The 27,200-nt window shown below is 41.5% G+C and overlaps 1 protein-coding gene across 18 annotated transcripts in view; it reads left to right on the forward strand.

Annotated features, from left to right (window-relative positions):
• The window catches only part of DTNA (dystrobrevin alpha), a 223,487-nt gene that overhangs the window by 133,666 nt on the left and 62,621 nt on the right, over window positions 1-27,200 (forward strand). For all 18 annotated transcript variants that reach the window (XM_048329114.1, XM_048329116.1, XM_048329115.1 and 15 more), the window contains one exon: window positions 22,292-22,505. In XM_048329114.1, the coding sequence (XP_048185071.1) occupies window positions 22,292-22,505 (214 nt within the window). The remainder of the gene's footprint in view (window positions 1-22,291; window positions 22,506-27,200) is intronic.

The raw sequence follows: 27,200 nt of genomic DNA on the forward strand, positions 1-27,200 counted from the left end.
GCTCTCCCAGATGGGTTTCTCTTATCACTGGGAAAAAAAGTCATTCATTCACCTGACAGGTATTCAAGCAATGGCTGTCCAAGAAAGAGCTGCTAAACATACAGCCACTGAACTGAGCACTGCCCTTGAAATGGTTAATATCAGACCTCTGGATCATGTCACCTACTGTTTTGGGGGATTTTTTTGCCCTACAGAAATTGTCATTATGCACCACCCCACAGTAAGTTTGCGAGACAAAAAAAAAAAAAGAGTTCACAGGGAAAAAAACCTTTCTGCTGCATCTGAGCTGCTTCATTTAGGGTAGAATATAACAAGAAAAAGCTCAAAGTCAGCTCTGCTCCACTCCCAGTGCATAGCACCTCCTGTCACTCAAGCCATCCTTGTCTTCTTTCAGTTGTGCTCTCCTGCCCTGCCCTGGCACACTGGCCCAGACTTATTAGGGAAAAATTGCTTGAAAAGACTGTATTTGAGGGGTTCTTTTAAAGAGCTAATTTAATAAATTGCAGAGAGCTGCTCTTGGCTGCAGTCTGAAAGTGTATAAGGATGGAAGCAGAGAGCTGCTTTGAGTGCCAGAAGTGTTTGTTCCAAGGAAAGCAAGCAGAGGCTTCATTAGCACCGTCTTTTTTACCCAGAGGTGCCCATTAGCATAGGCAGTCATGGGATATCGTTTAACAGGCAGCTACACTTATCACACACAGTGCACTGTTTGTTTCTGCTGCCTTTAATGCAGACGCAGACACAGGTTCATCTCCTGGCCTTCCTTTGTGAATTCTTCTCTCAGTACAAAAGCAGTTTTTTGCTGAAACCTTCAGCAGCAGGCTGGGTTCTTACTGGCAAAGTAGGCAGTATGCAGTGGGCAAAAATCATATTCTAAGAGCTGTTCTCTCTTGCAGAGTTTCTCCTGAAACTAGGTAAATCATCTGGGCAAAAATGATAGAGAATGTGACAGTTTATCACCTTTTACCAGAATATATATGTTGCACCTTGAGTACTAACACTATTGATCAAATAATTTGCTCTGTGAAATTATTTCATTTTCATAAGAAGAAGATTTCTTTGCAGATATTTAGCCAACAGTCTTCAAAATTGCAAATATATGTCCTTCTGATAATTCTATAAAACTTTGGGGAAATACTCTGTGTGTGGAAAGTATTTCTTTTACAAAAATGTCTCTGAGCATTCTAAAGCGACAGTTTAAATACAGTCATCAAAGTGTGAAAAGTCATTATCGGTCATTGCAATTATTTGTCAAACAGGATAGAATTTAATCCAGTTCAGCCTCGTTCTTCAGAAAAGCAAGAAATTCTTTGTAAGGACTCGGGGAAAAAAAAGTAGATAAATTTGAAAAACCTCTGTTATCTTTCAAAGAAAAATTCCTGCAAATTTAAGCATTCCTCTTTACCTAAGTTAACCCTGCAAATAAATAATAATAACATTTACAAATTATTGTTGCCACACCTATGAATCTGCTTAGTGCCCAAATGTGGGATGCAATATGTGACAAAAATCCCAAAAGCAGGAGACACACGACATTCTGAATGCAGAAATCCTAAAAGCTGAGAAACCTTGTTAATTCAGCATGAATATAAAATAATTTTATGCTTCTTATTTCTGCTGACAATTTCTAAAATTGGAAATAATGAAAAGAGAAACTCTGTGGGTAATGTAGGTACTTTTGAGGATGTGGTGGGTATAGAAAGAGATAATTGCAGGCTACTTGCTGATTGCTTTACAGAACTCCTGTAACAATAGACCTGTTGCAATAGCAATAGTCTTCCCTGAGTTATAAATACCAGCACAAGACATAGATGCCTCTTCTGGAAAAAAAAAAGAAAGAAAAAAAATCAAATAAATACTAAAGAAGTCTTGTGAAAATGTTGAGATTTGGACATGAATAATTCCAAAGGAATGCAAAGAGTTGTGGATAGATGGACCCTGGAGAACATATTGCTGGTGATTACGTCGTCTTAAAATCCCAGACTGTAAAGCCAGGAGTGTGTGAGCTGACTGTGGCCGCTTTACTGGTGGATGGTATTGGATATAGTCTCAGAAACAGTAGCACCCTAATTGTCTGAGGTTAGATTTCATTATTTGGGGTAATAAAAGCAGGTAGGAAGCAGGTACAGGAACCTGATCAAACATGCCATGTGTTTATTCCAGTCTGGCCTGTACAAAATGCACCAAATAGCTGAATTTATCATAAAAATTTTCTAAATGTGCTTTAAAGGTGGTCCTAGATAATGCACACTGCAAGCATCAGGGAGGGAGATGGAAAAACTACAGGTGAGCACCATGAGGTCTGAAACAACCACAGAACTTGAAAAACCTATGAACCAATGTTGCTCTGACCAAATCAAACAGGAGAGTATTGTCCTTTATTTCACTTCCAGTGCATTGGAGCAGGTTTTGGAGCACCTCAGTACATTCTCAGCAAACATAACTCCAGCTCAGCTCCCCTTACTGCCAGGAAAATGCTGTCTTGGCAAGGTTAATTTGCTGCTGTTTATCCATGGCATCCAGGCACAGAAGCATCATAGGCTTTCCTAAAACAAGGATGAAAGACCAATGACAGCAGTTAGACAGATCTCTGGACATTCACCAGTATCTGGGAACTGCCAAAACCCACAGTTTATAGTTATTCCCAGTGATCATTGTGCAGTTGATTTATTTTAGTACTTGGTTCTCAGTGAATTTATTAACGTGCTGAGATGAAATACCATGTTCACATGCAAATTCCTTCTGGGGTATGGTGACAGCCAGGAGTAGGACATAACAACATATCGTAATCAAAACCATTATACCATTAAACATCACTCACTAATACAGAACTGTGTGGCTGGAAAACTACTGCTGTCCTTGATGAACTATCCTAAATGTGTTGTGAGATCATTCTGTGACTGTGGCTGCAAAAGCAGATCTTGCTGATTTCCCTAGATCAGAATAAATCATTGACAGCTGAAAGTGTGAATCAAAAGCTGTGCTGGTGATTGTAACATGTGGCTTAATTAATGCAGACAAAAAGGGAGCTTGTTTTTCCGGCAGTTTAATCTCAGCACCTTAGGGTGTTGGTGTCTTTGTTTCTCCCTTTAATATTGTTCTGTGTGAGTGATTTTTATTTTTTTTTAATTCTTTTGGCCTATCCAGGTTGTAGTACAGCTGTTTCCATATGGGGAGCACAGCTGCCATGACTGTGATGGAAACCTTATGTATGTCTGAGGCAGTCTCCTCGCCCTCCAACCTGCTCTTTGTTGTACTTCCTCTGGGCTTGTGTAGTCACAGCTGAGGCACATGGGCATGTCAGCCTAATCTCCATACATGCTTTTGGGTGCTTGCCTGATCTGATCTGCATTTTTACATTTGTTTTAAGTTAGGATAATTTCTCCCCTCCTGAAATGTAGTAATTTCCTGGTGAAAATGAATGACAGTTATTGTAAATACATTATTTTTAGATGCTTTTCTTAAAGCTCTTTTCTGTCTGTACTCTTAGACCTCCTGTAATGCTACAGCAAGCTGCTGAAAACGGGTTTGTCCTAGAAAGTGGCAATCTGGGTATGAGATGAGATCAGCCTGAATGAGCTACTGGCCCTCATCATGATGGCAAGCAATTTTTAAAAAATTATTTGATTTAACCTAAATAAAATTGCTGGGGTTTGGGGTTTGACTGTATTTTTTCTATGCTGGGCTGACGCTTAAAATATCATTTTATCCCATCCCATTCAACATGCCATTCACCATAAAATGAAAAGACTCAGTATCTGGTACTTGTAGTAAAAGGAAAGGATAAGCAAGTCTTGATTCCACACTGGAAATGGTGCTGGGACCTTTGTGTTATCCAGTGGCTGAGGAAGTTTACAGGACATCCAAGTTCAACTTCCTCTTCTGCACGAGAAAATCTGCGTTGATCTTACATATCCAAAAGAGTTCCCTAAACACAAAGCTAGAAGATACTCACAAGTGTTCTAGTCTCTCCTGTTGATGTTTAACCACCAAATCTTTCATCTTTACGTGCTGATTGATGTAGGACCATGTAACTGCTTCTCTTTACTCAAACTAGACCTCTTGCCAGTGTAGTATAAAGACATTCGTCCTTTGACTCAGTGAGTATTGATTTTCTCAAATGTGAAATAGAGTGCACAACAAATGTGCAAAGGTGCAAGAATCCCATGAAGATCCCTGCCATGGCAGGAGGTATTCACTGTCACTATCCTGCCTTTTACATCTCAAGAACTGGTTAGCCCATGCAGTTTTGTGCTTGCCCTTCTTTTTCTCAGGATGACTATCAGAAACAGAGCCACCAATTATGACGATTACAGAATTTTGTAGATTAAATAATTTAGTCCTTCATCACTGTAGGTTTCCACGGTTAGTGCTCTGTTCTCATTGTTGGGTTTTATCCTGTTTTTTCATTTCATCTTGGAAGCAATAAAGCACAAAATAGTTTCAGGCTGGGTCACAGGGCAATCAAACTGAATGACAAGCAGTGTTGCCTACTTGAGAAGTGCAAAAGGTCTTCTTGGCTGCAATTTGAAACAATCTGCCTCTTGAATTTGTGATCATGGGATTCTCATATTCTTCTAAACCCTGAGTGATCAGTCTTTCGTGAGATTTGCTTAAAATCCTATAATTTGGAAAGAAAATCACCATTTTGCATTCTTACTTTTGTTCTTCTCTGTTGACCACCTTGGATATTACATGATTGGCTTATTACAATTACATAAAGGTAGAGGCTGGAAATATTAGTTGTGTTCTTTGTTTTCTATTTTAACAAAAGCTGAGTCTTACAAGTTCCCTTACAGTGAATGACATTATTCACTGGGCTCCCAAGAGATACAGCTTTAAAAAAAAGCCACTCTGTATTACAAGAGTCATGATACCATTGTGTAAGTTACTAATTCTGGTATCCTGCAGTATTTGAAGAATGGAAAGAGAGATGAGTTAATGATTTAAAAAACTTTTTTGTTCCTTTGTCTTCACCAACGACTTAGAGACTAAATGCTTCTGGAATTGCTAGTACTGTTCCATATGGGTTTCCAGGCAACTATGGAGAAAGGATGCATATATTATACATTCTGCATTATGCATCAATTATTTAATCAAAAGTTCAAAAGGGCTTGATTTAGCATATTCCCTGCAGACAAATCCTTAGTCTGTAAGTGTTCACTCAGAGCACAATATCCTGAAAATAGGTTCAGATTTTCTTTTCCTTTCAACTGTAAAAGTTTATTAATATGCTTGACAATCATAATAGCTGTTAGAGAGCTGGCATATAACCTGTATATTTGGCATGTTCATTGAGGGACTGCTGTTCAGCTTTTTCTTCAGTGTTAGCATGAAGTGTACTCTTTTTATGTAAGAGGGTTGTGTTATCTCAGGTGTCCCTGAGTATTTTTTAAAGGCTGCCACTGCAAGTCTGTCTCTTACAAGGCTGAGACAAGAACTATTAGTGGATATTTGGAATTAATTTTAATGTCAAAAGGAGTGAAACATGGATATCTACCTTAAAACTCTTACATTTTCAGTTGCTTAGAGATTGATTTTTCAAACACACCCATGATCCCAAGTGGCTCCTGTTGAAAACAGGAGTTGCAGAAGATTGTCAGCTAATACTATTTTGTCCTTTAAAGAGGAAAATGACTGATTTGGCTTTCTTTAAGTCCGAAGGTGACAGACATGTGGCCTAGGTCATGTCACAAGTATACTGTTGGGGTCCCTCCCCTGCCATGGAGCCCTGGGAGATGGGCCCTGGGGGGGAGACACGGGGTTTCCCTGCCCCTGGTCACCTTTGTTCCCCATTGGTTGGTTTGTGTTCCCTGATAACGCCAAGGACCCTGGGGTCCCGTGACTGTGGGGTTCCTGAGCTGAGCCCCGGCCATGTGGCTGGAGAAATGAACATCTCTGAAACATCTACCACGAATCTGTCCATATATACTTCGTTTCCACGGGACTCCTGGTTTGAAATATGCTTGTTGCAGTAATCCCCGCTGCAACAGTATACCTACATGCTGCCCTCTGCTACACAAGTGGCGCAGCTCTGCCTGAATGCAGACAGCTTTTGTAATTGGATCATAGCTGAAAATCTCTTCTTACTGACTTCCTGAACTCTGTGAAGACTGCCATTCACTGTGCTATTTCTGATGGCTTTCCTGATGAACGTGTAATGTTGGACAGTCTGTTCCGTTCCTGCTCGTGTCTCTGAACATCTGCTGCTCATAATAGGCATCACTCACCTTTGTCTGGCAGTCTTTGGCTTAGTTACCCCAATTCAGAAAGTTTTTTATCCTATTTCACATTGGACCTCCTAATAAACAATTAAAACAGAAGAAAATAAATTATTACTTTTATTTATTGTTGTTGTTGTTGTTGTTGTTGTTATTGTTATTATTTTGGTAATCTTGTGGACAGTCTAAAAATTGCAAAATGTGTGTAGACATACTGTTTGATGGAAACAAACCAATACCTTCGTGATCACAGAATCACTGTATCTTCTTATTCTTCGCATGACAGCTTTTTCTTCCTTCACCCTCATGTTTTTCCCCTCAATGTGGTGCTGTTTGTAAGTCACCTTCATTATTTCCCTGTCCCTTCTTCAGCTTCATGTCATTATCTGTGGCATTTGCTTTATCTCTGACTTCTCTGCAACCTTCATTCTCTTGTCTGCTCTCTCTTTTCTTGTTATCCTCTTGGTTCCAAGAACATTTTTTCAGGCAAACTCTCTCTTAGACTTGAGCCTTTGTTCCCTTTCCTTGGGCTGTTCTGATCCATCCTGTTTGGGTATTTTGCTGGGTCTGCCCCAATGTCACATGAGTGAGCACCTCCATAATGTGTCAGAGTGCATTAAGCAGTGTGACATAATGCCTGTCACATTTGGGTCATTCTCTCAGGGGTTTTTCTGTATGACATCCTGTTTATGTGGAAAGGGGGAAAAGAAGTAACAAGTCATCTTTGGAGCAGTTACCAGTGAGTTTGGTGATCATGGTCCTTTGTTCCTAAGGACCTGCATCTTGAAGCCCCGCATCTCCATTCCGGACTCAAAGCAGTTATTCTTGAGGAGTCATACATGAGCTCAGTGCATACATACATGTTTTCTGTAGAGACTAAGGGATTGTTTTTATGTCCTTGCAGATTCCTGACAGGATAAGCTCAACTATTTTGCCCAATATGTGTATTGTAGCATTGCATTCACAGAATCACAGAATTATGTAGATTGGAGAAGACCTCCAAGATCATCAAGTCCAACCTTTGACCCATCACCACCACCTTGTCAACTAGACCACAGCACTTAGTACCATGTCCAGGTATTTCTTGAACACCTCCAGGGGTGATGACTCCCCCAGCTAACTCCCTGGGCAGCCTGTTCCAAAGCTTAACAACCCTTCCAGTGAAGAAATTCCTCCTGATGTTTTGAGCTCCTTCTTCATTGCATCTGCCAAGTTGGGTATTTTGCTCAACTTTTTATGCCCTGTCCTGGTTTCTAAGCTGTCAGTCGGCTCAGGAGAACAAGTAGGCACTACGGAGCTTTCCTCCACCTTAACCACAGTCTGCGCCATCTTCCTGCCTAAACAGTGGTCTCCATCACAACCTCACACAGAAAGTCCTACCTGTCTCCAGCCATTCCTCATTCCTGTCTCCAGTAACTTTTACAAATAAGCCCACTGGTGGAGCCAGCCACAGCCAGTGGTGAATGTTCTCAGCGATTATGGGCTTCTTCAGGGTGAAGATAGCAAATAGTCCCTAGAAGGGAAGTAAGAATGTGGGACCTGATGTCATTTTTATTATAATTCTCTTCTCTGGTAGTTCCTGAAGAGTGGTTTTTTCCATGCTCATTTGTTTTCAGTTACATCAAAAGTCAAGTCTGTGTTACTCTAGTAATATAGATCAACTTCATAACACCCAGAATATTCAGAGAGAAGCTTTAACTTAGCTCTTATATCCTATTTTACTGCATCTAGTTTTATTTTCCATAAGTCTTAGTGGAAGATTTCATACAGCAAGTATCTGGTATGGTAGGACAAATTGTGCAAACAGAAGATGTTGGCCATAAAAATAATTTCCTGCTTTTGTAAGTGTGAAGAGACTGCACAATATAATGTCCTCAGTGGGTATTGTTATTAATAGAGTTCTGTGTCTCTATACAATGAACATTAAGCTTCCTGGCATTAATGTTTGTGATGTACAATGGCTTTACAGAGGCATTTTCCTTGTGCTGAATCAAGGCATTCCCAGGCTGAATTCAGACTGAGTTGTATCTGTGATACTATTTTTGGCTGCAGAGGTTTTCTAGCAGGATATTTGGCCCTTTACCAAGAAAAGCGTGGGCTAATTCCACAGAAGTTCTCTGTCTGCTCAGCCTGTTCTTTGGTCCATGTGGATGGATAGACAGATGTCTCCTTTCCTGACAGGGAGTAAATTGAAAGTAACTCATTTGAGCTCACTGACATCACTATGCCACAAAGGAAAGAATGAATCAGTCTCTCAGTGTGTATTGTTTGAGGAGGTTGAACTCAATTTCTGATAAATGAAGTTGACAGTAGTATCATACTGCATCTCTTGTAAAGGTCCTGATCTTCCCTGAGTTTAATTTTCCACAGTTCATTCATCTATATTTTGCCTTGAAACTCTTTATTTTGTCTTGGATTTGCAGGATATCTTCAAGGACTGCATGTGTAAAATACAGGATGACAGATAAGTGGCCATGTACATTGAGACTCTTACTCCATCTAGGGGCCCTAACAACATCATTAAAGAGCTTCTATCACACAGGGGGAAGGATGGATGTGCGAAACTTCACCTAAATCTCGTTTATCTGTCATTGCACATTGTGCAGTCTTGTTGCCTTTCTCAGTGTTGCTGATTGTCAAGCTTTGTTTGTATCAACTGGAGCTTTTCTCCTTTGCCTAGTCCTTATTTCCTCAAGAGATGTGAAGTTTTAGAGCATGGTATTTTAAGGGGAGACACTGCAGTTGCCTTCTGGTCTGGGAGTCCTGGTTACTGAGGGAATCAGCTGGGGAAGTGGAGCACTGACCCACTCTTGCAGAAGGCATTGCTTTGAATATGGGTAATGTCAGGAGAGAAAATCTGGAAAGATTGTGTGAGCACAAAGCCAGAGTTCAGTTAAATATTATGTATAGTTTCTCTGAATAGGATGCTGTCTACTCAAATGAAATTGATACCCCAAAAATGAATATTCCAGATACCAGGATCCATTTTTCCCTCTTTTCAACCTGATTATGGGTCATATCCCAGAAGATTTTGGGGCAAATAAATTGCGTTGTTGTCAAATGGAATACATGATTAAATACCTATGAAAACTTGAACCTATGACAGTAATTAGCAACTTGATTACCAATCTCAGCAAAAGGCCTGAACTGTCATTATGACTTCAGGCAGAAGATGCTTTTTCACTATAATCCTGTGTGTCACATGAATTGTCCTGCTTCACAGCAGTGCTCTCACTCTCAACAGCTGAAGTTGGTACTGGGATTTTTCCCAGAAACCCTCTGGACTGAACCAAACTCTTCGTAAGAGAGAAGCATATGGCTAATAGTCTTTAGTACGTCTCTTCTGCTCTGGGGATGAAAAATGCAGTTGTGGTATCAGACTGTTTACCCAAGCATTAAGTTCAGCTTAAGAATTTCTCTAATTATTTTTAATTGATGAAAATGTTATGGGTCAAATTCAGTCCACATTACATAAGAAAATATTTAAATTAATAGAATAAGGATCAGGTTAAGAATTTGCATATATGTAAAATACCACATCTTCTATATTCAAGAAAGTGAACAATTCATCTTTCATTAGTAGTCTGTACCTTGTGTTGCTGTTCACAGTCTGGCGAAACCTAAATTATTTAAAAAATAATGTTACAGAAAACAAAGTAACCATGGATCACACTCTGAAAAACAGGATATATGCCAAGGAGAGCTTTTGTTTTCAAGCAGTTCTAAATGTGTAATAGATGTTCATTCTTTTTCATTGACCTTCGTGATATGGTTGAACCTTAAAGGTTGATAATGTAATCTCAACTTGTTTTCTATAGCTATTAGGTAAGAAATTATTGTAAAGAACTGTTAAATCGCATTTTCCCTTTTCACAAGCTGTTTTTTAAAGGAAAGAGCAGTTAATACAGGATTGGGGATAATACCCTATATCCTTAAGCTGGTAACGTGCACTGCTTCAAAATTAATGAAAAACGTAAATAACCCAATTTGTTAACATTTGCATTCACTCTACACTTGCTTTTGGCTGGTAACAGTGCCAAGCAAGCTGTAGTCCTCTTGTGGCATGGGGAGTGTTTTAAGGGGAGTGGATGGAGCTGGCAGCGGTTCTATCAGAGGGAAAAAAGGAAATTATTGATGAAAGAAAGATGTGGTATAAGTCAGACTTGGCAGTTGAAGAAGCATACTGCTGGAGAAGATGTTATCACTGTAATAAGGGCATCCAACACCAAGACATTGTGCGTTTTCCACCGCACGGGTTTGGCATTGTTTGCCTGCCACGTGTGATCGCCGGTACAGGACATCCACACAGCCGAAAATCCACGCACACAGCCTTGCTTCGGCTAAATACGAGACAAGGCCGTTCTCGGGGGACAGCGGTGGGGATGCACCGCCTTTGATTGGCGCTGTCTCGCTTGGCATTGTGCCAAAAGAGAGTTAAAACGCTGGAGCGAGCGTGGCTGCGTTTAAAATCCACCCAGTAGTGCCATCCTGTGGCGAGGAGCGCGGCCGCCGGGAGCCCGTGCCGCGTGTCCCGCCGGCTGCCGCAGATCTCAGCCCGTGTGTCTTGCGTTCTTGCACACCATCTGAGCTGTGCCAGCCTCTCGCCCTGTGGCTTCCTCCGCGTATGTTCAGGAATTTCTGAACTTCTGCTTTTATCTCCGAAGTAGGAGGGTTAGACGTGGCTTCTGATTCTCCTCTGGAAACATTTTTTGAAAGTCTCCATGATTTGGTTGCTGTATGCACTGTCAGGTTCGCCAGTTCTATATTTTACAGATTGAGCTGAGAACTCAAATGTAAGGCAAACAGATCTTTTTTAAGAGAAATGAGAAAGCTGTTGTATATCGTACATATCTATTGACCAAGTCTTGTTACCTCGTGAGTTCTTTAGCTATTTAAAAGCTGACACTTGCAAAACCCTTTTGAAAGAACTATTAAGTCAGACTGAGGCCTGATCACACAGTGCCACAAGTAAAGCTGTTGTTATTAAAATAGTTTTATAGTGGGATCACAAGAAAATAGAGACACTGTCTAGAAATACCATTGTCTTCTGCAGAGGAGGTGATTATAAAGTTTCTGACTGTGGAATACATATAGCCACAGTTCTGCTATTTGCTTGTTGGTCTTTAATTCATAAATATGCTTAACTCTTAAAATAAGAAAATTACGTGTAATCAATGGACTTAAACCATTGTTGTTGACTTCTTAGCAACAGGGCAGAGTTTTAATTCTTTCCTGGTTTTCATCAAAACACTAAGAAGCTTAGAGTTAGATTTTTTTATTATTTCATTTTATATATGTCATACTTCAGTCATCATTTCAAATAAATAATTTCAAAGCACGTTTATAAAAAAGAAAACACTTTGCCAGCATCTGGGTGACAAGTAGATGACAACAGTTTCCCAGCCCAGCACTCAGAGTGGATCACCCACTGTTCCCTTTTGCAGAATTGACTGTCATTAGTGCTGCTCCTTGGGGAGACTGATGGCTTCTGCCGCCCACAGAGAGCCCTTCAGGCTTAGGTTAAATATAGGTGAGACAAGATGGTCAGGAATTGACAGCAGGGGAAGAAGCAATTTCTGTTGTAAATTAAATTAACGTGTAAGAGAGGCATTTTACTGGAGATCTTTACACACTCATACACATTGGTGGATTTGTCAGGTACCATATTAAAAGTGAAAAGACCACATTTCAGTGTAATGTTAGCCTAATGATTATTCCTCATTAGTAACACTTGACCAAAGTGCTGTAGTGATGAGAATCCCAGGAGGTTTTAGAATAACTGATTTTACCTTCTGGGCACAACATAGGTGGAATATAATGGGATGCCAGCCCAGGTATGCAGACAGGGGAGCCTTTAAAACTTTCCCTACATTTTCTGTGCCTCAGTTGTACACATCATGTCCTGCAGATTTCCAGACACCCAGCAGCCAGGTTTGGCACCCCCCCAGGAATGTCTTTTCTGCATGCAGTGTGCAGCTGCCTGGCACATGCACAGACAAGCCAGCTGCTGCTGGCTGGGACATCACTTGTCCCATGTGGCATCACATGGACAGGTGATGTGTGTGAATCCACTGAGTCCAAATGCAGCTGACTTACTCCATATGCCCATGGGTTCAGGAAAAGCTGCTTCTGTAGGCTGATCTAAATGTTCAGTTCCTAACAGGCACTCCTCCTCGCCACTGAGATGGGCAGGTAGAAGTGGATAGCCTTATTCCAGCTTCCTGCTGAGTCTGTGCGTACCACACACCTGTGCAGTCTCACAGCACAGGCAAAAAGGTGAGGAGGAGGAGGAATGCATGCAGTTGGCTGGGAACTAAAGGGAACCATGGCCTCTCTCTGAAATCCCTTGGCCATCAAGGGAAAGCTAAAGGGAATACCTGAGTACGCACAGTGCTGTGAAGGCCTGCTGTACACCTCACACAAAACCTCTTGATGTGGAGGACTCTTTCTCAAACATTCAAGAGGCCTCAGGGTAGGTTCTGTGTTTTCTTTATTTATGACATGTTAGGAAAGGGCCTTGGAGCACAGCTTACTTGAGTAATGATTTTAGAGAAAAGTCAGCGGGCAACACTGGTTCCTTTCCAATAAGAGTTACTGTTTTTGCAGTATAGGTTCATGATTAAACAAGGATATCACAGAATCACTGGGGCTGGCAGGGACTTCTGGAAACAACAGGGTCAGCTACAGCAGATTGCTCAGGGTTTTGTCTTGTTCAGGTTTGATTATTTTCAAGGATGGAGACTCCACAGCCTTTGTGGGCATTATCACAGTGTTTGAAAATCCTCACAGGGAAAATCTTTTCTTTACATTTAAACGCTTTTCTGTATTTTAATTCTTGCCTGTTTCCTTTGGTCCTTTCACTTTCCTTTCCCTGAGAAGAGTGTGGCTCCATATTCTCTACTCCCTTACATTGGATCATAGAATCATAAAATGTCTTGGGTTGAAAGGGACCTTAAAGATCATCTAGTTCTAACCCCTCTGCCATGAGCAGAGATACCTTTCTCTAGACCAGGTTGCTCAAATCCCCATCCAGTCTGGCCTTGAACACTTCCAGCAATGGGACATCCACGACTTCTCTGGGCTGCTTGTTCCAGTGCCTCACCACCCTGACAGTGAAGAATTTCTTCGTCATATCTGATCTAAACCTACTCTCAGTTTAAACTCATTCCCCTTTGTCTTATCAGTACATACCCTTGTAAAAAGTTCCTCTCCAATTCTCTTGAAGGCTCTCTTCAGGTACTGGAAGACTGCAATTAGGTCACCACAAAACCTTGTCTTCTCCAGGCTGAGCAGTCCCAACTGTCTTTGCCTTTCCTCATAGCAGAGGTGCTTCATCCCTCTAATCATGGTGGCCAGATGTTTATACACACTTGTAAAGCCCTCCTGAGCCTGCCTGCCTGTAGTCTGAGCAGTCCCACCTCTCTCAGTCTCTCTCCATATGCTCCAGTCCCTTCATGATCTTCGCTGTGACCAAGGCAGAGCCGAGGGGAAGGGTCACTTCCACCTGTTGGCAATACACTGCTCAGTGCAGCCAGGGAGGATGCTGTCTGCCTTTGCTTCCAGTGCGTCTTGCAGGTGGGCATCCAGCCTGTATTGGTACATGGGGTTCTTCCTTTCGACGTTCAGTGCTCTGTATTTCCATTTGGTGCCCTTCCTGAAGTTGCTGTTGGCGTATTTCTCAGGCTAGTGAGGTTCCTCTTAGTGGCAGCCCAGCCCTGGCCTATCAGTCACTCTTCCTGGTTTTGTGTCGCCTGCAGACCTGCTGAGGGTACTCTGTCCCATCATTCAGGTCATTAAGGAAGGTGCTGAACAGTTGGAGCAGCTGCCTAGCAGGTGCCCAGCTGTGGTGGAAATCACTGGGCTGTATGAACATTGCCTGGCAGTAGCAGTGGGCAAGGGAGGTAAATGAGAAGCCTGAGAGACATGGGAGCAGGAACAGGAACATCCAGGACATATCCAGGTACAGACTGAGCAAAGGTTCAGATATTTGGGCTATAAGTAGTCTGGATGTCCCTGGCTGTGTAGAGTGACAGCTGTCACCAAGTGTACCCTGCCAAAGAGTACCTCATCTTAGCTTGAGCAGAAGCAACACCCTGGTAAACTTTCTTTTTCATATAATTTGGTACCCATGGAGCATAAAAAACTGCAAGCCTTCATCACTGGCACTTTGATCTGCGTAGTGGTGGGGTGTGCAGGTAAAGCTTTCAGTGATCACACTACAGCTGACTGATTTGAGGGGCAGCTTGGCCACCAACAGGTGTAGTTTAGAGGAAAAACACACCTCGGGCAGTCCTCTGTTACCTGCCTGGCAGCAGGAGAGAGGATCCAAACAGAAAATGTGAGTAACTTCCCAGGGCTTCTTAGCGATGACAAATGGCTCCAATACCCTTATTTTTGATGGGTTCATAGATTCTAATGAAAAAAAGAATCGTCTAAGATATTTTATAATATTTTTAGGATTGTTAGACAAGGAAGCATAAATCTTTCCCTTTTAATGGAATCCACCTGAAATACCTGACATACAGTCAAGTGCCATTGATTTCAAATGACAGTACAAGTATGCTTAAACTCAAGCATGTGTGTAAGAGCTTTCTGGACTAAAATCTTCATGAAATGTATAGTAAAATATTGGAAATAGTTTAAATTAATATTTCTTTTAAAGTTTTTCCTGTATTCACCAATAAAGGAAAATACATCAAGGAGGATTTCGGTCCTAACTATCATTTGAACATGTTTAACTTATATTTACTTAGACCTACTGTATGTTAGATAAATTTTGAATTTATTGTTAGAGTCCTAATTTAGTCATTTCCTGTGTTTGATAAAATGTAGTCTCCTCTTCCATGTTCATTTAGTAGTAAATGGAGAGGTAACCTTGTGAAGTTCATGGTTCAGGTGTAATACAAAAAAATGAAATAGAACAGATGAGAATTTTTGTATAAGTGGATCCATTTAATGGTAAGAAAGCTTAAGCACAGACTGTTATTATTTTTTTTTAATTTTTTTTTACTACTTAGAAGATAAACTTTGCTACAGTTTTTTCATTTTTATGTTTGCTTAGGGCAACATCATTTCTTGACAGCTGATGTTTGAAGTAATCTGCCTCGTTTGAGATTAGTGATATATCCAAGATTATTAGTATCTCACAGCCTTTCCATAATTATAAATTGCATGATGGAGAGAAAAATTCATTTTTCACTGCATAAGTAAATATTAATGTCTTTGCTTTGAGTTGAAAAAAGGGAGTGTAGTCCATCTCTTCTCTCTCATTTTGGTTATTAAGATACTGTATCTACCAAAGAGAAAATTACTTACTGCAAATAAATTAAAGTTACTTGTTACAATAAATTAAAAATACATTGGTTTTTTGAAGATGAAGAACAAAGAACCTAGGAAATACCTGAAGAAAAGAGGGAGGATCAAGATCAGTAAAACTGACACGTGTGTCAAATGAGCAACATAAGATTGCTAAAGTCTGTTTTCTCTAAATGTATCCAGGGTACATCTCTTGCACAAATTGACCTGTTGACAGAGTTGTAGGTGATGGAATTCTGCACTGTAAATACTAGTTGCTCGTTTTCATTATAAAAGTAGTAAAAAGTAAAAGGAAGAGGTATTCTGAACACAGGTAAAGGCAGAAGGACAGGATGTAAAACTTGAAGGTATCTGAAAACTGAGGAGAATACAAAACTCCTTTCAAACTGAGCCAGCCATGTTCATCCACCCTTGCATCCTGCAGGGAGAGACTGATCAGTTCTGTCTCAATGCGCTGGCAACAGGCACTCTCCAAACGTTGTTTTAACAGCTGAAGGAGTCCACTGAAGGAAATAACATTTGCTATTTGGAGTGTATTTTCATGCATTAATATTAATTCTCTGCAGTTCAGCCTGGGTCTCCTCAAAGAGGGCACTTTTTGGTAGCGATTACTGTGGAGTGAATGGCAGCCATCTGTAATGCTCCTCATCTGTGTCATCCCACTTCTGTCCGGACACTGAACTTTATTTACATTCACTAATGTCTCTTACTGAGCATGCTCAAATATGAAACCTCCTATGATGCTGTTTAAATATTACATAATGTCATAGAAGTTAAATTAGCAGACAGTGTTCACCATAGAAGATGTAACAATGCAGAGCTTTATCTTAGCTGTGACTTTAGAAATCACTTCACAGGAAATCTAAAGGGAAACGTAGTTTAGCAATTGCTTATGGAGATTGCCTACATTTTTTTTCAGACATGAGGCAGATGAGTGAGATCTACACCTGCGTAGCTGTGCTGTTTACAGAGCGTGAGGCCTTTCTGAAGGGTCCATGAAGGTTGGCTGGGCTTCATGATTTTTGATTGCCTTGTATCACACAGGCATTAGATACAAGCAGCTTTTACTCCTACTGCATAGTGATCATCTGCTGGCACTGAAGAAACAACTGACAGATTTCTCTAGTTTTCCAAATCTGTTTCTGAAGGGGCATATTTCACATGCTGAGGCATAATTCGCTTTTCAGTGGGAAATGTGGGCAAGGCAACAAAAGCAACAACAGCAATTAGAAGTCAAAAACAAACTTTTGGAGTGTTAGTCTCTTGACGGAATTCAAGGCAGATTTTAGGAGAGAGAAGGCTCTCCCGCATTTATATGCTGCTTTGTTACTCTGCAAACTCTTCTTGTTAGTATCATAGTAGCATGTAGAAATCAGATTTGGGGTTTATTGCACTACGTGTTGTGCAAACAAAGTAAGGAGATATGCCTTCTTCAGTGAGATTAAAACAGTCTCAGGGATGGATAAATAAATAAATGAGCATAGCAGGTATTATGGAAAATGGATAGAAGAGGAGGAATGTAGGCTTATGCAAAGTTTGCAAGGTTGACATTCTGTTATTACATTGAAAAGAATACAGATACCACATTAGCTATAGGCATAAATTTCTATTAGTACAAACGAGTGGAGCTTGCAGAGTCCTGTGTTTTACCTTCCCTTTTGCCAATCCTGACAGGTTGACTTGGCAGCATGATATAGTACGTAAAAGTTTGCTTAATATGTGAGTAACCTTAAAAAAAACATAGAATTCAAGGTGATCAGTAGGGCACTACACCTGAATGTAATCTGCACAAGGTCAAGCGATGCAATGTGAAAGGTAGTGACTGTGACAGGATCTGATAGCTGTTCATACAGATTGAAGTATTTATTATTCATATTTTATATAAAACCTGAATTATTCTAGGTCATGTAGCAGTCAGACTAGTAAAGACGTATTTTCTTAATGTTTCAGGAGGAAGGTGTGATATTCAACTCAACTTTACCAGGTCTGAGGTTACATGTCTCATGTAAACATGTTGCTTTAGGCTTTGTCTGTGGTCAGTGAAGACATATGGGCAGATTCAAAGCAGTGTTCATCCCACCTGTCTCCCAACAGATGCTTTAAGGTGCTTTTTTCTTTCACTGACATGAGAGGGAGCCTTGCTCACCGGTCAACAGTAGACACTTAGTTTTTTACATTTAATTTAGCTGCATGATTCTTGTCCATAACAACTGACTTGAGTAAAGGTCAGAGACTCCAGTCATCTGTACAGCAGCCTAACAAACTCTGCTTGTGATTTGGAGCTAGACATTTGAGCAGGTATTTTCAAAACTAGTAGTTCTTGTTAAATGTCTGGCTCATGTCCATCTTCCATCTCCTCCTCCAGGAAATATTACTTCTCAGCCTCTTAGATATATGTAAAATTAATGAATAAAAAGCAAAATAAAATAGCGCAGTAGGATTGTTGTTTATTCAGCTTCAAGTGGAACCAAAGTGTTTCTGTAGAAAAAAAAAGAGCCCAAGTAAAATTATTTATAGCACAAATACAGAGCAGTTCCTTGAGACTAATATTTCATGGTGGGTAGGGAACTCTTACAGCTGTGTAATTTCCAATAAGTCATTTTCTTAGTCTTGTGCCCTACCTTTTTGGCATACCAATGAACATCAGGGGAGCTTATGAGGCTTTCAGGTTAGAGTTAACAATAAAACCAGTAATTTTCTCTCAGATGTGTTTAGTATACTGATGTTATTAGTCCCATGTCTGCTAGCCTCTGGACATTTTCCTTCTCAAGACCATGATCAAAACTAACTCTGGATGTGAGTGTGTTATGAGAAATATAATATCAGTAGGAAAACAAAACAACAAAAAATCCCACATTAAAATCTGATAGCCAGATAGTATCAGTACATCAGTACTAGATCATGTGATGAATAAAGACACCAACCCCCATTTCAGCCTTATTCATAGTGCCATCTCTTTTCCTCCATATTCTTTTATTCAAGAATTTTCCACTACTAGGCTACAGCAATTACAGTTTAATTACTGCATGAAATTCTCACTGTTAGGGAGTCTGGATGTCTGGTTCTTCCTCCGTGGGTAACCTTTTATCAAGGTTAGGGAAACCATCACAGCTTCCAGTGACTACAGAAGTGAACATGTATGGTCAAAACAATTCCTGCACAGGCTGCTTGAAAGGTACCCCAGCAGTTCTGATGACATGATTTGTTACCCTTCAGAATGCCCTTTTCCACTCTCCACTACCACGCTCATGCACTCCCAGATAAACAGCCTGTCCCTGTTTATTCTTTTCCCACCAGCTCTAATGTTGCTGATTTTACATCCTTATTCAATATTTATTATAAGGTTGTCCTAATAATTTCTGCCTTGGTCAGTAGTGCTGGTACCCCTGTTTGTTCTGTTTCTTGGACTGCTCTCTTGTTAGTGTAGCCTCAAGTCAAGGTGAGCCACCTGCATATGGCATGACTGTCTTTTGCAATTTGTTAAGCCTGGTAATTTCTCACATTGTTATCTTTCTATAGTTCATGTTTGATGGTTTGCACACATAACTGGAAGCCAACTTGGTGGAACTGCTGCTGGAAGCACCTTCTTCATCTGCTTGGTCTGAATGACCAGAGACAGCCACCATGGCCATAGACGTGGAGGGAAACATCAGGCTTCATCTTTTGCTTTCTGCCTGGCCTTCCCTCTTAGTACCGCCACAAAATACATGCACGTGGTCCAGCCTGTTCCTGCATCTTCTGGCACGTTGCTCTGTATTTCTGGTACTTCCCTTGGCTGCCTTATGTGGTGGAATGCTCATTAACCCTTCTCTCCTGGACCAGACAATGGCTTGCTTTCTGGTGACTTCCTCCATTCTCTGGCCTCTGAGCCATGTGGAGAAGCTGCCCAGAAAGGGTCAGTTATTACATGCCAGCTGTCTTCCTGGAGATCATTCATCTTCCATTTATCCAGATTACCTCTGTGACAGTGAAAACTGATTGAGTGGGAATGGGAATGACTGCATTAAAAGGATCTGAGACCTATGCCAGATTTTTTATGGGGAAGTTGCTCTTCCACCAGCTAGAAAACAAACAGAAGAGTTCAGAGGTTGTATACTCCACCCACCCAGCTGTAGTGGGTTGACTCTGGTTGGATGCCAGACACCCACCAAAGCCTCTCTATCACTCCCCTCTGCAGCTGGTGAAGGGGAAGCAAATAAAACAAAGGGTTGAGATAAGGACAGAGAGAGATCACCCACCAAATACCATCACAGGCAAGACAGATTATAATTAGAGATATGAACTGAATTTATTACTAACGAAATCAGAGCAGGATAATGAGAAGTAAAATAAGACCTCAAAAACACCTTTCCCCCACTCCTCCCTCCTTCACAAGCTCTACCTCCTCTGCCCCAGTGGCACAGGGAGATGGGGAAGGAGGATTATGGCCAGTTCATTACAGGTTGTTTCTGCTGCTGCTCAGGGAGAGGAGTCCTACCCCTGCTCCAGCCTGGGATTCCTCCCATGGGAGACAGTTCTTCGTGAACTTCTCCAGCCAGAGTCCATCCTGTGGACAACAGTTCTTCACAAACTGCTGCAGCACTGGTCACTCTTTCACAGGGTGCAGTCCTTCAAGGACAGGCTGCTCCAGCACGGGTCCCCCACAAAGTCACAAGTCCTACAAGGACACTACTCCATTGGAGGTTCCCCTCTCCATAGGTTTGCAGGTCTCTGCCAGGACCCTGCTCCAGCACAGGCCTCCCACAGGTTCACAGCTCTCTCTCAGGCACCCACCTGCTCCTCATGGGCTGCAGGTGGATCTCTGCACCCCCGTGGATGTCCATGGGGTACAGGAGCACAGCTGCCTCACCATGGGCTGCAGGGGAATGTCACCTCCAGTGCCTGGAGCATCTCCTCCCCCTCCTTTCCACTGACCTTGTTGTGTACAGGGCTGTTCCTCTCGCATATTCTCACCCTGCTATTCTCTGGCAGTAATTACAACTGTGCAAAACCCTTTTTTAAATTTTTCTTAAATATGTTATCCCAGAGGCATTACCACTTCCTCGAGAAATTTCTGGATGGTGCACACTTGGCCAGCAGTGGGTCCATCCTGGAGTGGGCTGGCATTGGCTCTGCCAAACATGGGGGAAACTTCTGGAAGCCTCTCACAGAAACCACCCCTGTAGCACCCTGCTACCTAAACCTGGCCATGCAAACCCAGTACATCAGCTTAATTCAGGATAACATTTTGAAGGCAACCTGCCAGCATACAAGGTTGCCTATAGAGGTTTCCTTTTAATACAGAGATAAAATAAGTACTTCGGTGTCACAATGGAACTGCATCTTCTAGGTTTTCACAGTTATTTGCTAGGGAACAGCAAGAAGAAGGGGAAAAGTACCTTGTCTAGTCCCTGAAGTAGTTGCTGCTGCTGTTACCGCTCATCTGTGGTGTATCTTCCTCTTTGGGCTTACACATGCACTAGCAGGGTGTTGGAGGCTTTTTAGTCCTGACGCAAAAGAGGGGAAACCTAATCATAGGGCAAAATTCTAGACTAAGTAAAATGTATCTCATTTCATCATCCATCTACTATCAGCTTACATTTCCCTGCCATCAGACCATCATGTCACATTGCAGACAGCACCTGCAAACCAATCAAGTAAAAATATAATGAGAAGGATTTAAATTAAGTTTTTCTATCCACCAAAAAACAAATCTCCTCCCACATACAGGTAGCTCTTGATACATCATAAGACATATCCCCATGCTGTGTAATGAGAACTGTGCAGTGGTTTCTCTGATGAAAAAAAGAATTTGCACCCTGAGGCTCCTGATTTGTTTTTTATTGACACTTTAGTAGGACAGTAGGTAATACATAAGATAAAGGGATGAACCTTTGAGTTCAGGTTTGAACTAAATCCAATTTTTAAATTACTGTAGCGTTTTCTTTATTTTTGGCACAGTCCACCTCTTCTGGAAATGGCAATCCACAGCAAGCCAGTCATACTGCCACAATAAGTGCTATGCAAACAAGATTTCTGTTTGGGTACAATATGAAGGGTGAGCAGAGATTGTCCTTTAAGCTGTCCTTCTAGGTAAAAACAGCCCCCATCAAATTCAGCTTAGACCAGGACTCCATCAAAGAGAGAGATTTAAAAAATCGTTTGGCAAATATATTTAGATGACACAAAATATGACTTTAGGATCACTTCATTATGTGTTATTTGTTTAACTGTAGCTTTTCTACCATGACTCAATAACAATTATGTTTCTGTGAAATATTTTGCTTTCCATACAAATTGCTGAAAAGAATTTTCAAAATATCAGTATGTGATAAGCACTTAGTATTCGTAGGATCTTCTGAAAAGCCCATCTGCTATGCAAATTAATATCTAAGAGTAATTTCTGAATGGGGATTCATAAAGGCATGGTTCAGAAAAACAATTAGCATATGTTTACCTTTCAGTGATTTCTTTAAAATACGGACTTGTATTTGAATACTTTATATAATGAGGAATGATTTCCCAAGGTGAGGTTGTACTCATTACAACTAGTAATATCAATATATTGTTTGCTTATTAACGGATTTTAATTTTATTTGCTCATTCCTCCACCAGATTCAATATTTGGTGATGGAAAACACATTAATTCGTTTAATCATTCATGAGGTATGTTGTACATGGTGGTGTTATTCCCCACCCCGTAGGAGGAGGTGACTCTTTGTCTCAGTTGCTTTCAGGAGCACGTTTTCCCAGCTGAGTCTCTCTGTCCTGTCCCCTAGTGCACCTGGTGGACATCTGGAATGTGATAGAAGCCTTGCGGGAGAACGCCCTGAACAACCTGGACCCCAGCATCGAACTGAACGTGGCTCGCCTGGAAGCTGTGATTTCAACCATCTTCTACCAGCTCAACAAGCGGATGCCGACGACCCATCAGATCAACGTGGAGCAATCCATCAGCTTGCTGCTCAACTTCCTGCTAGCGGCCTTTGATCCGTAAGTCTGCCTTCCTTCCCCTCTCTCCCAACTGGTGAAAGGATTTTACTTCCTCCAGAAATATCTCTGGAGAACAATTGAGCAGGCTCAATTCTGTCCCAAATAATGAGCATGTGAATAGTGCTAACTAGGGAGACAACCTAAATTGAGGGCCTCTGCTTTCTTTTCTTTCGAGCCCAATTCAGCACAACTGTGTTTTCATCCAAGCTACTCAGACTTGTTCCAGTTTATATCAAAGAAGAATTATCTACAGAAACAAATTCACATGCGCTTCTAATTTGGCTTGTTGTTTATTGACACACCAGTGGCTGACACCACTGCAATGCCTCTACAGCAGTGCCATGGGTTAATAGCTCATTATTTTGAAAGAGCTCATTTCCCTGCAAGTTCTTGCAGCTGTAAGCAATTTTTTTTTCTGGCTCATGCCAGTGCAGCATGATTTTGAGACCATGACAGAAATAGGATTAAAGACGTGGAGGTGATGAAATTCATGTTGTTTATTACTGCATGGGACTCATATTACAAAAAGAATAAGTTTGAGATAGAGCAAGCCACTTACATTAATGTGTATTCTGTGTATACCTATTACAGTTTCTGAATACGTAGTTGGCAACCTGTACTGCAATATTTGCAGTCCTCAAAACTGAGTTATTGGAGAACAGTGGTTAAGTCTGACAGATGCTGATATTGTTGATTTATGGCTTATTTTTTGAAAATTCACCAGCAGAAAACACTGGCCATTAAACATTAAAATAAGGATGCTTCCCCTGTCTCTTCCCAGTCCTCTGTCTTGCTGCCCTGGTACTGGGTGTCATTGAGCACCTCTCGGTGCCAGACCAGCCAGTGGCTCAGTCACCATGGCAATGAGGAGAAAAAGTAGATGTTCCACATGAGAAGGCTGCACTCAACCTCTCCTCCGGCCCCTCCGAGGGGAAGAAAAGAAGCCAATCCATTGTGAAACCATAACCTTCAGGAATATTTTCCTCCCCTCAAGGGCAATAAAAGAAGGAACAGGCATTTTAATTCATACCATTGTGGCTGTGACAAGAACACTGAGGGATTCTGGGAATGGCCAGATGCATTTATTGCTGCATGCCACAAGTAAACTGCTTCCTGGCTGGTAAACACAGGGAAAGACCCTGGACTGTGGAAGCAAGACCTGTGGTAATGTGCTTATTTTGTAGCTCACTGTAAAGGAGTAAAGATCTCAGCTACACAACACAGTTACTTGCAGCAAAATGGAGTAGAGGAATTTATCCCCTGGAGGGAATCAGAGAATGTTTTTAAGGGGGTAAGGTTTTGCTTTCCTTGAAAACATCCTATGTGCTGTGGTTCATGACCTGTTTCTGGGCTCCCATCAGGCCCTCCCCAGGGTGAGGAAGCTGTCACCCTCACTCCATTTGTCAGGCAGCAGCTCAGTCTGTTGTGCTGCCTCTGAGTGGAGTGCATGGGATGCACTTCCCAGAAGAGCAGAGACACCCAAGGAATCCCTAGGAAGAGGCTCCCAGCTCTGGGGTCAGAGATAGGGACTAGCTGCCTATCACCCCATATTAAATACACCAAACATATGAGATGGGGTTCATGTGTAATCTGAGATACCTGACTTCAGGCTTCATGGAGATACATGTCAGCTAGATCTCTCTGTTCTGTAATGGAAGTCTAGACACCTGTCACAAATACAGATGTACCATCTGATTCTCAAAATGTGCCCTACCCTTTAGTATGACTCATATTATTGAAGTTTTGGGTTGAATATTGGTTTAACAACCACTCAGGTTTCCTGGTTTCTGGGAAATTGAGGGAGGGAGGTGGCTCTAGATGGTACAGGGACAGTGTGAGAGCTTCTGGAGTCTAACCAGAGCTGCTATCTCTGCTTCCCATGTTGCTCCTTTCCCTCCCCTCCAGTGCAGCAGAAGGATCATTCTCTGCCAGAAGTTAGAAGTTGGTGGAATGATGAGCAAGGTCTTTTCTTGTGGTCTCATGTTCAGAGAGGAGCAACGCTCTGCATGCCATCCAGAGGGATTCAGCAGGCCAGAGGAGTGGGCCTGTGGGAATCTCCTCATGAGGCTTAACAAGGCCAAGTGCAAGGCGCTGCAGGTCCAGAGAAGGTGGTGCAGTTTCTCATGTCCCGTTTGAAATCCAAAGAAAGTGGAGAAATGGACCTAACATTTATGAAAGGACCACAAGGGACAAGTTATTTCATGTTTTAAAATCTAGTAAGCCTGTCACTGTCTCATTTATTTAGTAGATATGTTGCTCTTTGTGTACTGTGCTGGCTGAAGATCCTCCAAACTTTAAACAAAGCCTCTTCCTTCATTTATAGCCTTCTGAAAACCTGGCAGGTTTCTCTGCCCTCTGGCAAGGAGTGTTTCCCTAGGCCTGCAATACAGATGTCTTCTCAGGAGATAAAACTTGGCTAGCAAAACATAAAAGGAACCACAGTGTAGTGCCATGGCATCTGGGCCAACTTGGCCACTGCTGGTGCTTGCATCCTGGATTTTTTATGGTTTTTTCATGGCCTTGGGGATTCATTAGGCCTACAGATAATTATATTTCTCTGCTGCTCAACCCTGAAGGGAGGAAGAGTGGGGAAAAATTATAGTGTATAGAATTTCACATGACACTCAGTGTTATATTCCTTCATGCTGCTAAAACTAAGCTAAAGTACAACCTTATAAAACTGCAAGCCAACAAATTCGAAATTCACAAATAGAAACACTTCTCCAATTAATTTATCATTAGTGTGTGGAAGTCAGCGTCAGGTGGTAGATGACCCTGACAGACCAAAACCAGTGAGCAGAATGAGGTGGTCAGACTTTAAAAAATCTAGACAGAAACATGCCTGATCTATGTTTTTAACCACACGTTAAAATTGGGCAATAGCTTTTGCTTCAAGGCCTAAGGTGATTAACTGGCTTTATGAAATAATAGCACACTTCCCTCACTGGCATGCCAAGTACTACATAAAAAGTTGACAAGTTCAAACCTTCCTGAAAAATTGATCCCAGGCTGGTGTCAAAGCCTAGGCAACAAGGTGGAATGTCAGCCTCATTCGGTCAAGTTGTTCCCCAGAAAGCTTCTTTTAAACAGACTCTGAAATACTCTGTAGATCATCTCCAGCTATTCCTGCTGCAAAGTTTAACTGATAAGAAAATAGCTGAATTTTCTCTGTTCCTTGACATACCCTTTCCTATGAATGGAGATGTGGGCCCTGGGCTGTGAAACAGACCCTGTCTGGTTGGGGGAGGCTTGACTTCTACAGAGAAAAGAGGAAGTATTCACGCCCTCGTTTAATCAAATGAACATTTGAATTGTACTGATTTCAGTACATAAAGATGATCAATATCTATTTTGGAAATACAACTTGTTCATTCATCTTTTCAGAGCAATAAAGTGTTTAATTCCCTCTCTTATCCACCTTTGCTACTCACTGAAAGCCACAAAAGCATTTACAAAGGAAGTCCAGCAAAAAAAATGGATTTCAGAGATTTGGACATCATGCATTTTGCTCTCCTACATGAAAGATTTTTGCTCAACGTCAATAAAATTTGGTCTCTGAAACCTCTTTGTGAAAATGCGAATTTGTAATTACAGCCTCTGACATTTCAGAATTGACTGCCTTGATTACAGTGGGTAGTAACCAACAGCTGAAGAAAGTTTGTTACTTTTGCAAAAGATACCTGAAAGTGTTAGGGGAGCACTATTTAAGCCTCATTAATGAGAAATATCATTTTTTCTCAATGTCCTTTTCATGGGACATATTTGCTGTTTCTAAAGATGTGATGTTATTTCTTGATAGCTTCCCCCTCCATATGGCTGTCTCAGTATGGGTGTTGCTAGAGATCCTGACAAATGACAGTGTCATCTATTTGGTACCACTCTCCTTGGTGAACCAAAAGGCAAAATCAGGCCCTGGAGCTGGACTCCGCCTTGTACGGTCTGTGGATTTTGTCAGGCAGTCTGTGGGGTTTCCTTGCTCCAGGGACAGGCTGTCTCTCTCTGCAGCTATGCAGTGGAAGAGGAAACCTTCTGCTCTGCTCTGGTGTCTAAAAGCATGTATTATTTTTTGCCCTTCTTTCCCCAAGCAGCAGGAGATAACCTTTAACCCTGGCCATCAATCCCTTTCCTAAGTACTCCATCCTGTATTGTTGCTAAATGCACGTCAGCTTCAAGGTTTGCTTTTGACATCATTTACGCTTCTAGTGCTTTTCTTGCTGAAGAAAAACCTCAGCAAGAGAGGTGCAATATAAAATCAAAATATTTTCTGTCCTCTCCTATTTCCACTAGTAAGATTTATTTCTCTTTGCATTAGCCAGTCCAAAGCTGCTTTCAGGGAACGCTGACTTCTGCCGCGATCTTCCCGCTGCTGTGAGCCACTGCTTCAGCATTTGCTTTTGCACAGCAAACACTGTGAGGCCCCAGTGCTGCCTGTCAAGGGCATCTGTAGTGCTTAGACATAGCTTAGGGCACTTCTGGATCCAAATGATATTGGCAAGTCTTAGGCCCCATTACCCTGTCTATTCATCAGCCATATATATTTAAATATGCACGTGTCTATATGCACACACACACACGGACATACATATTTGGAGGGCAGATTGGGTTTATACTGGCTCTCGTGATGCTTTTAGGAATACAAATGACCGATACAAAATACAGTGTCAAAACTAACCAACTCAAATGGAGAGATTGAAG

This window comes from Corvus hawaiiensis, chromosome 26, assembly GCF_020740725.1.
Source record: "Corvus hawaiiensis isolate bCorHaw1 chromosome 26, bCorHaw1.pri.cur, whole genome shotgun sequence".
NCBI classification, from domain to species: Eukaryota; Metazoa; Chordata; class Aves; order Passeriformes; family Corvidae; genus Corvus; species Corvus hawaiiensis.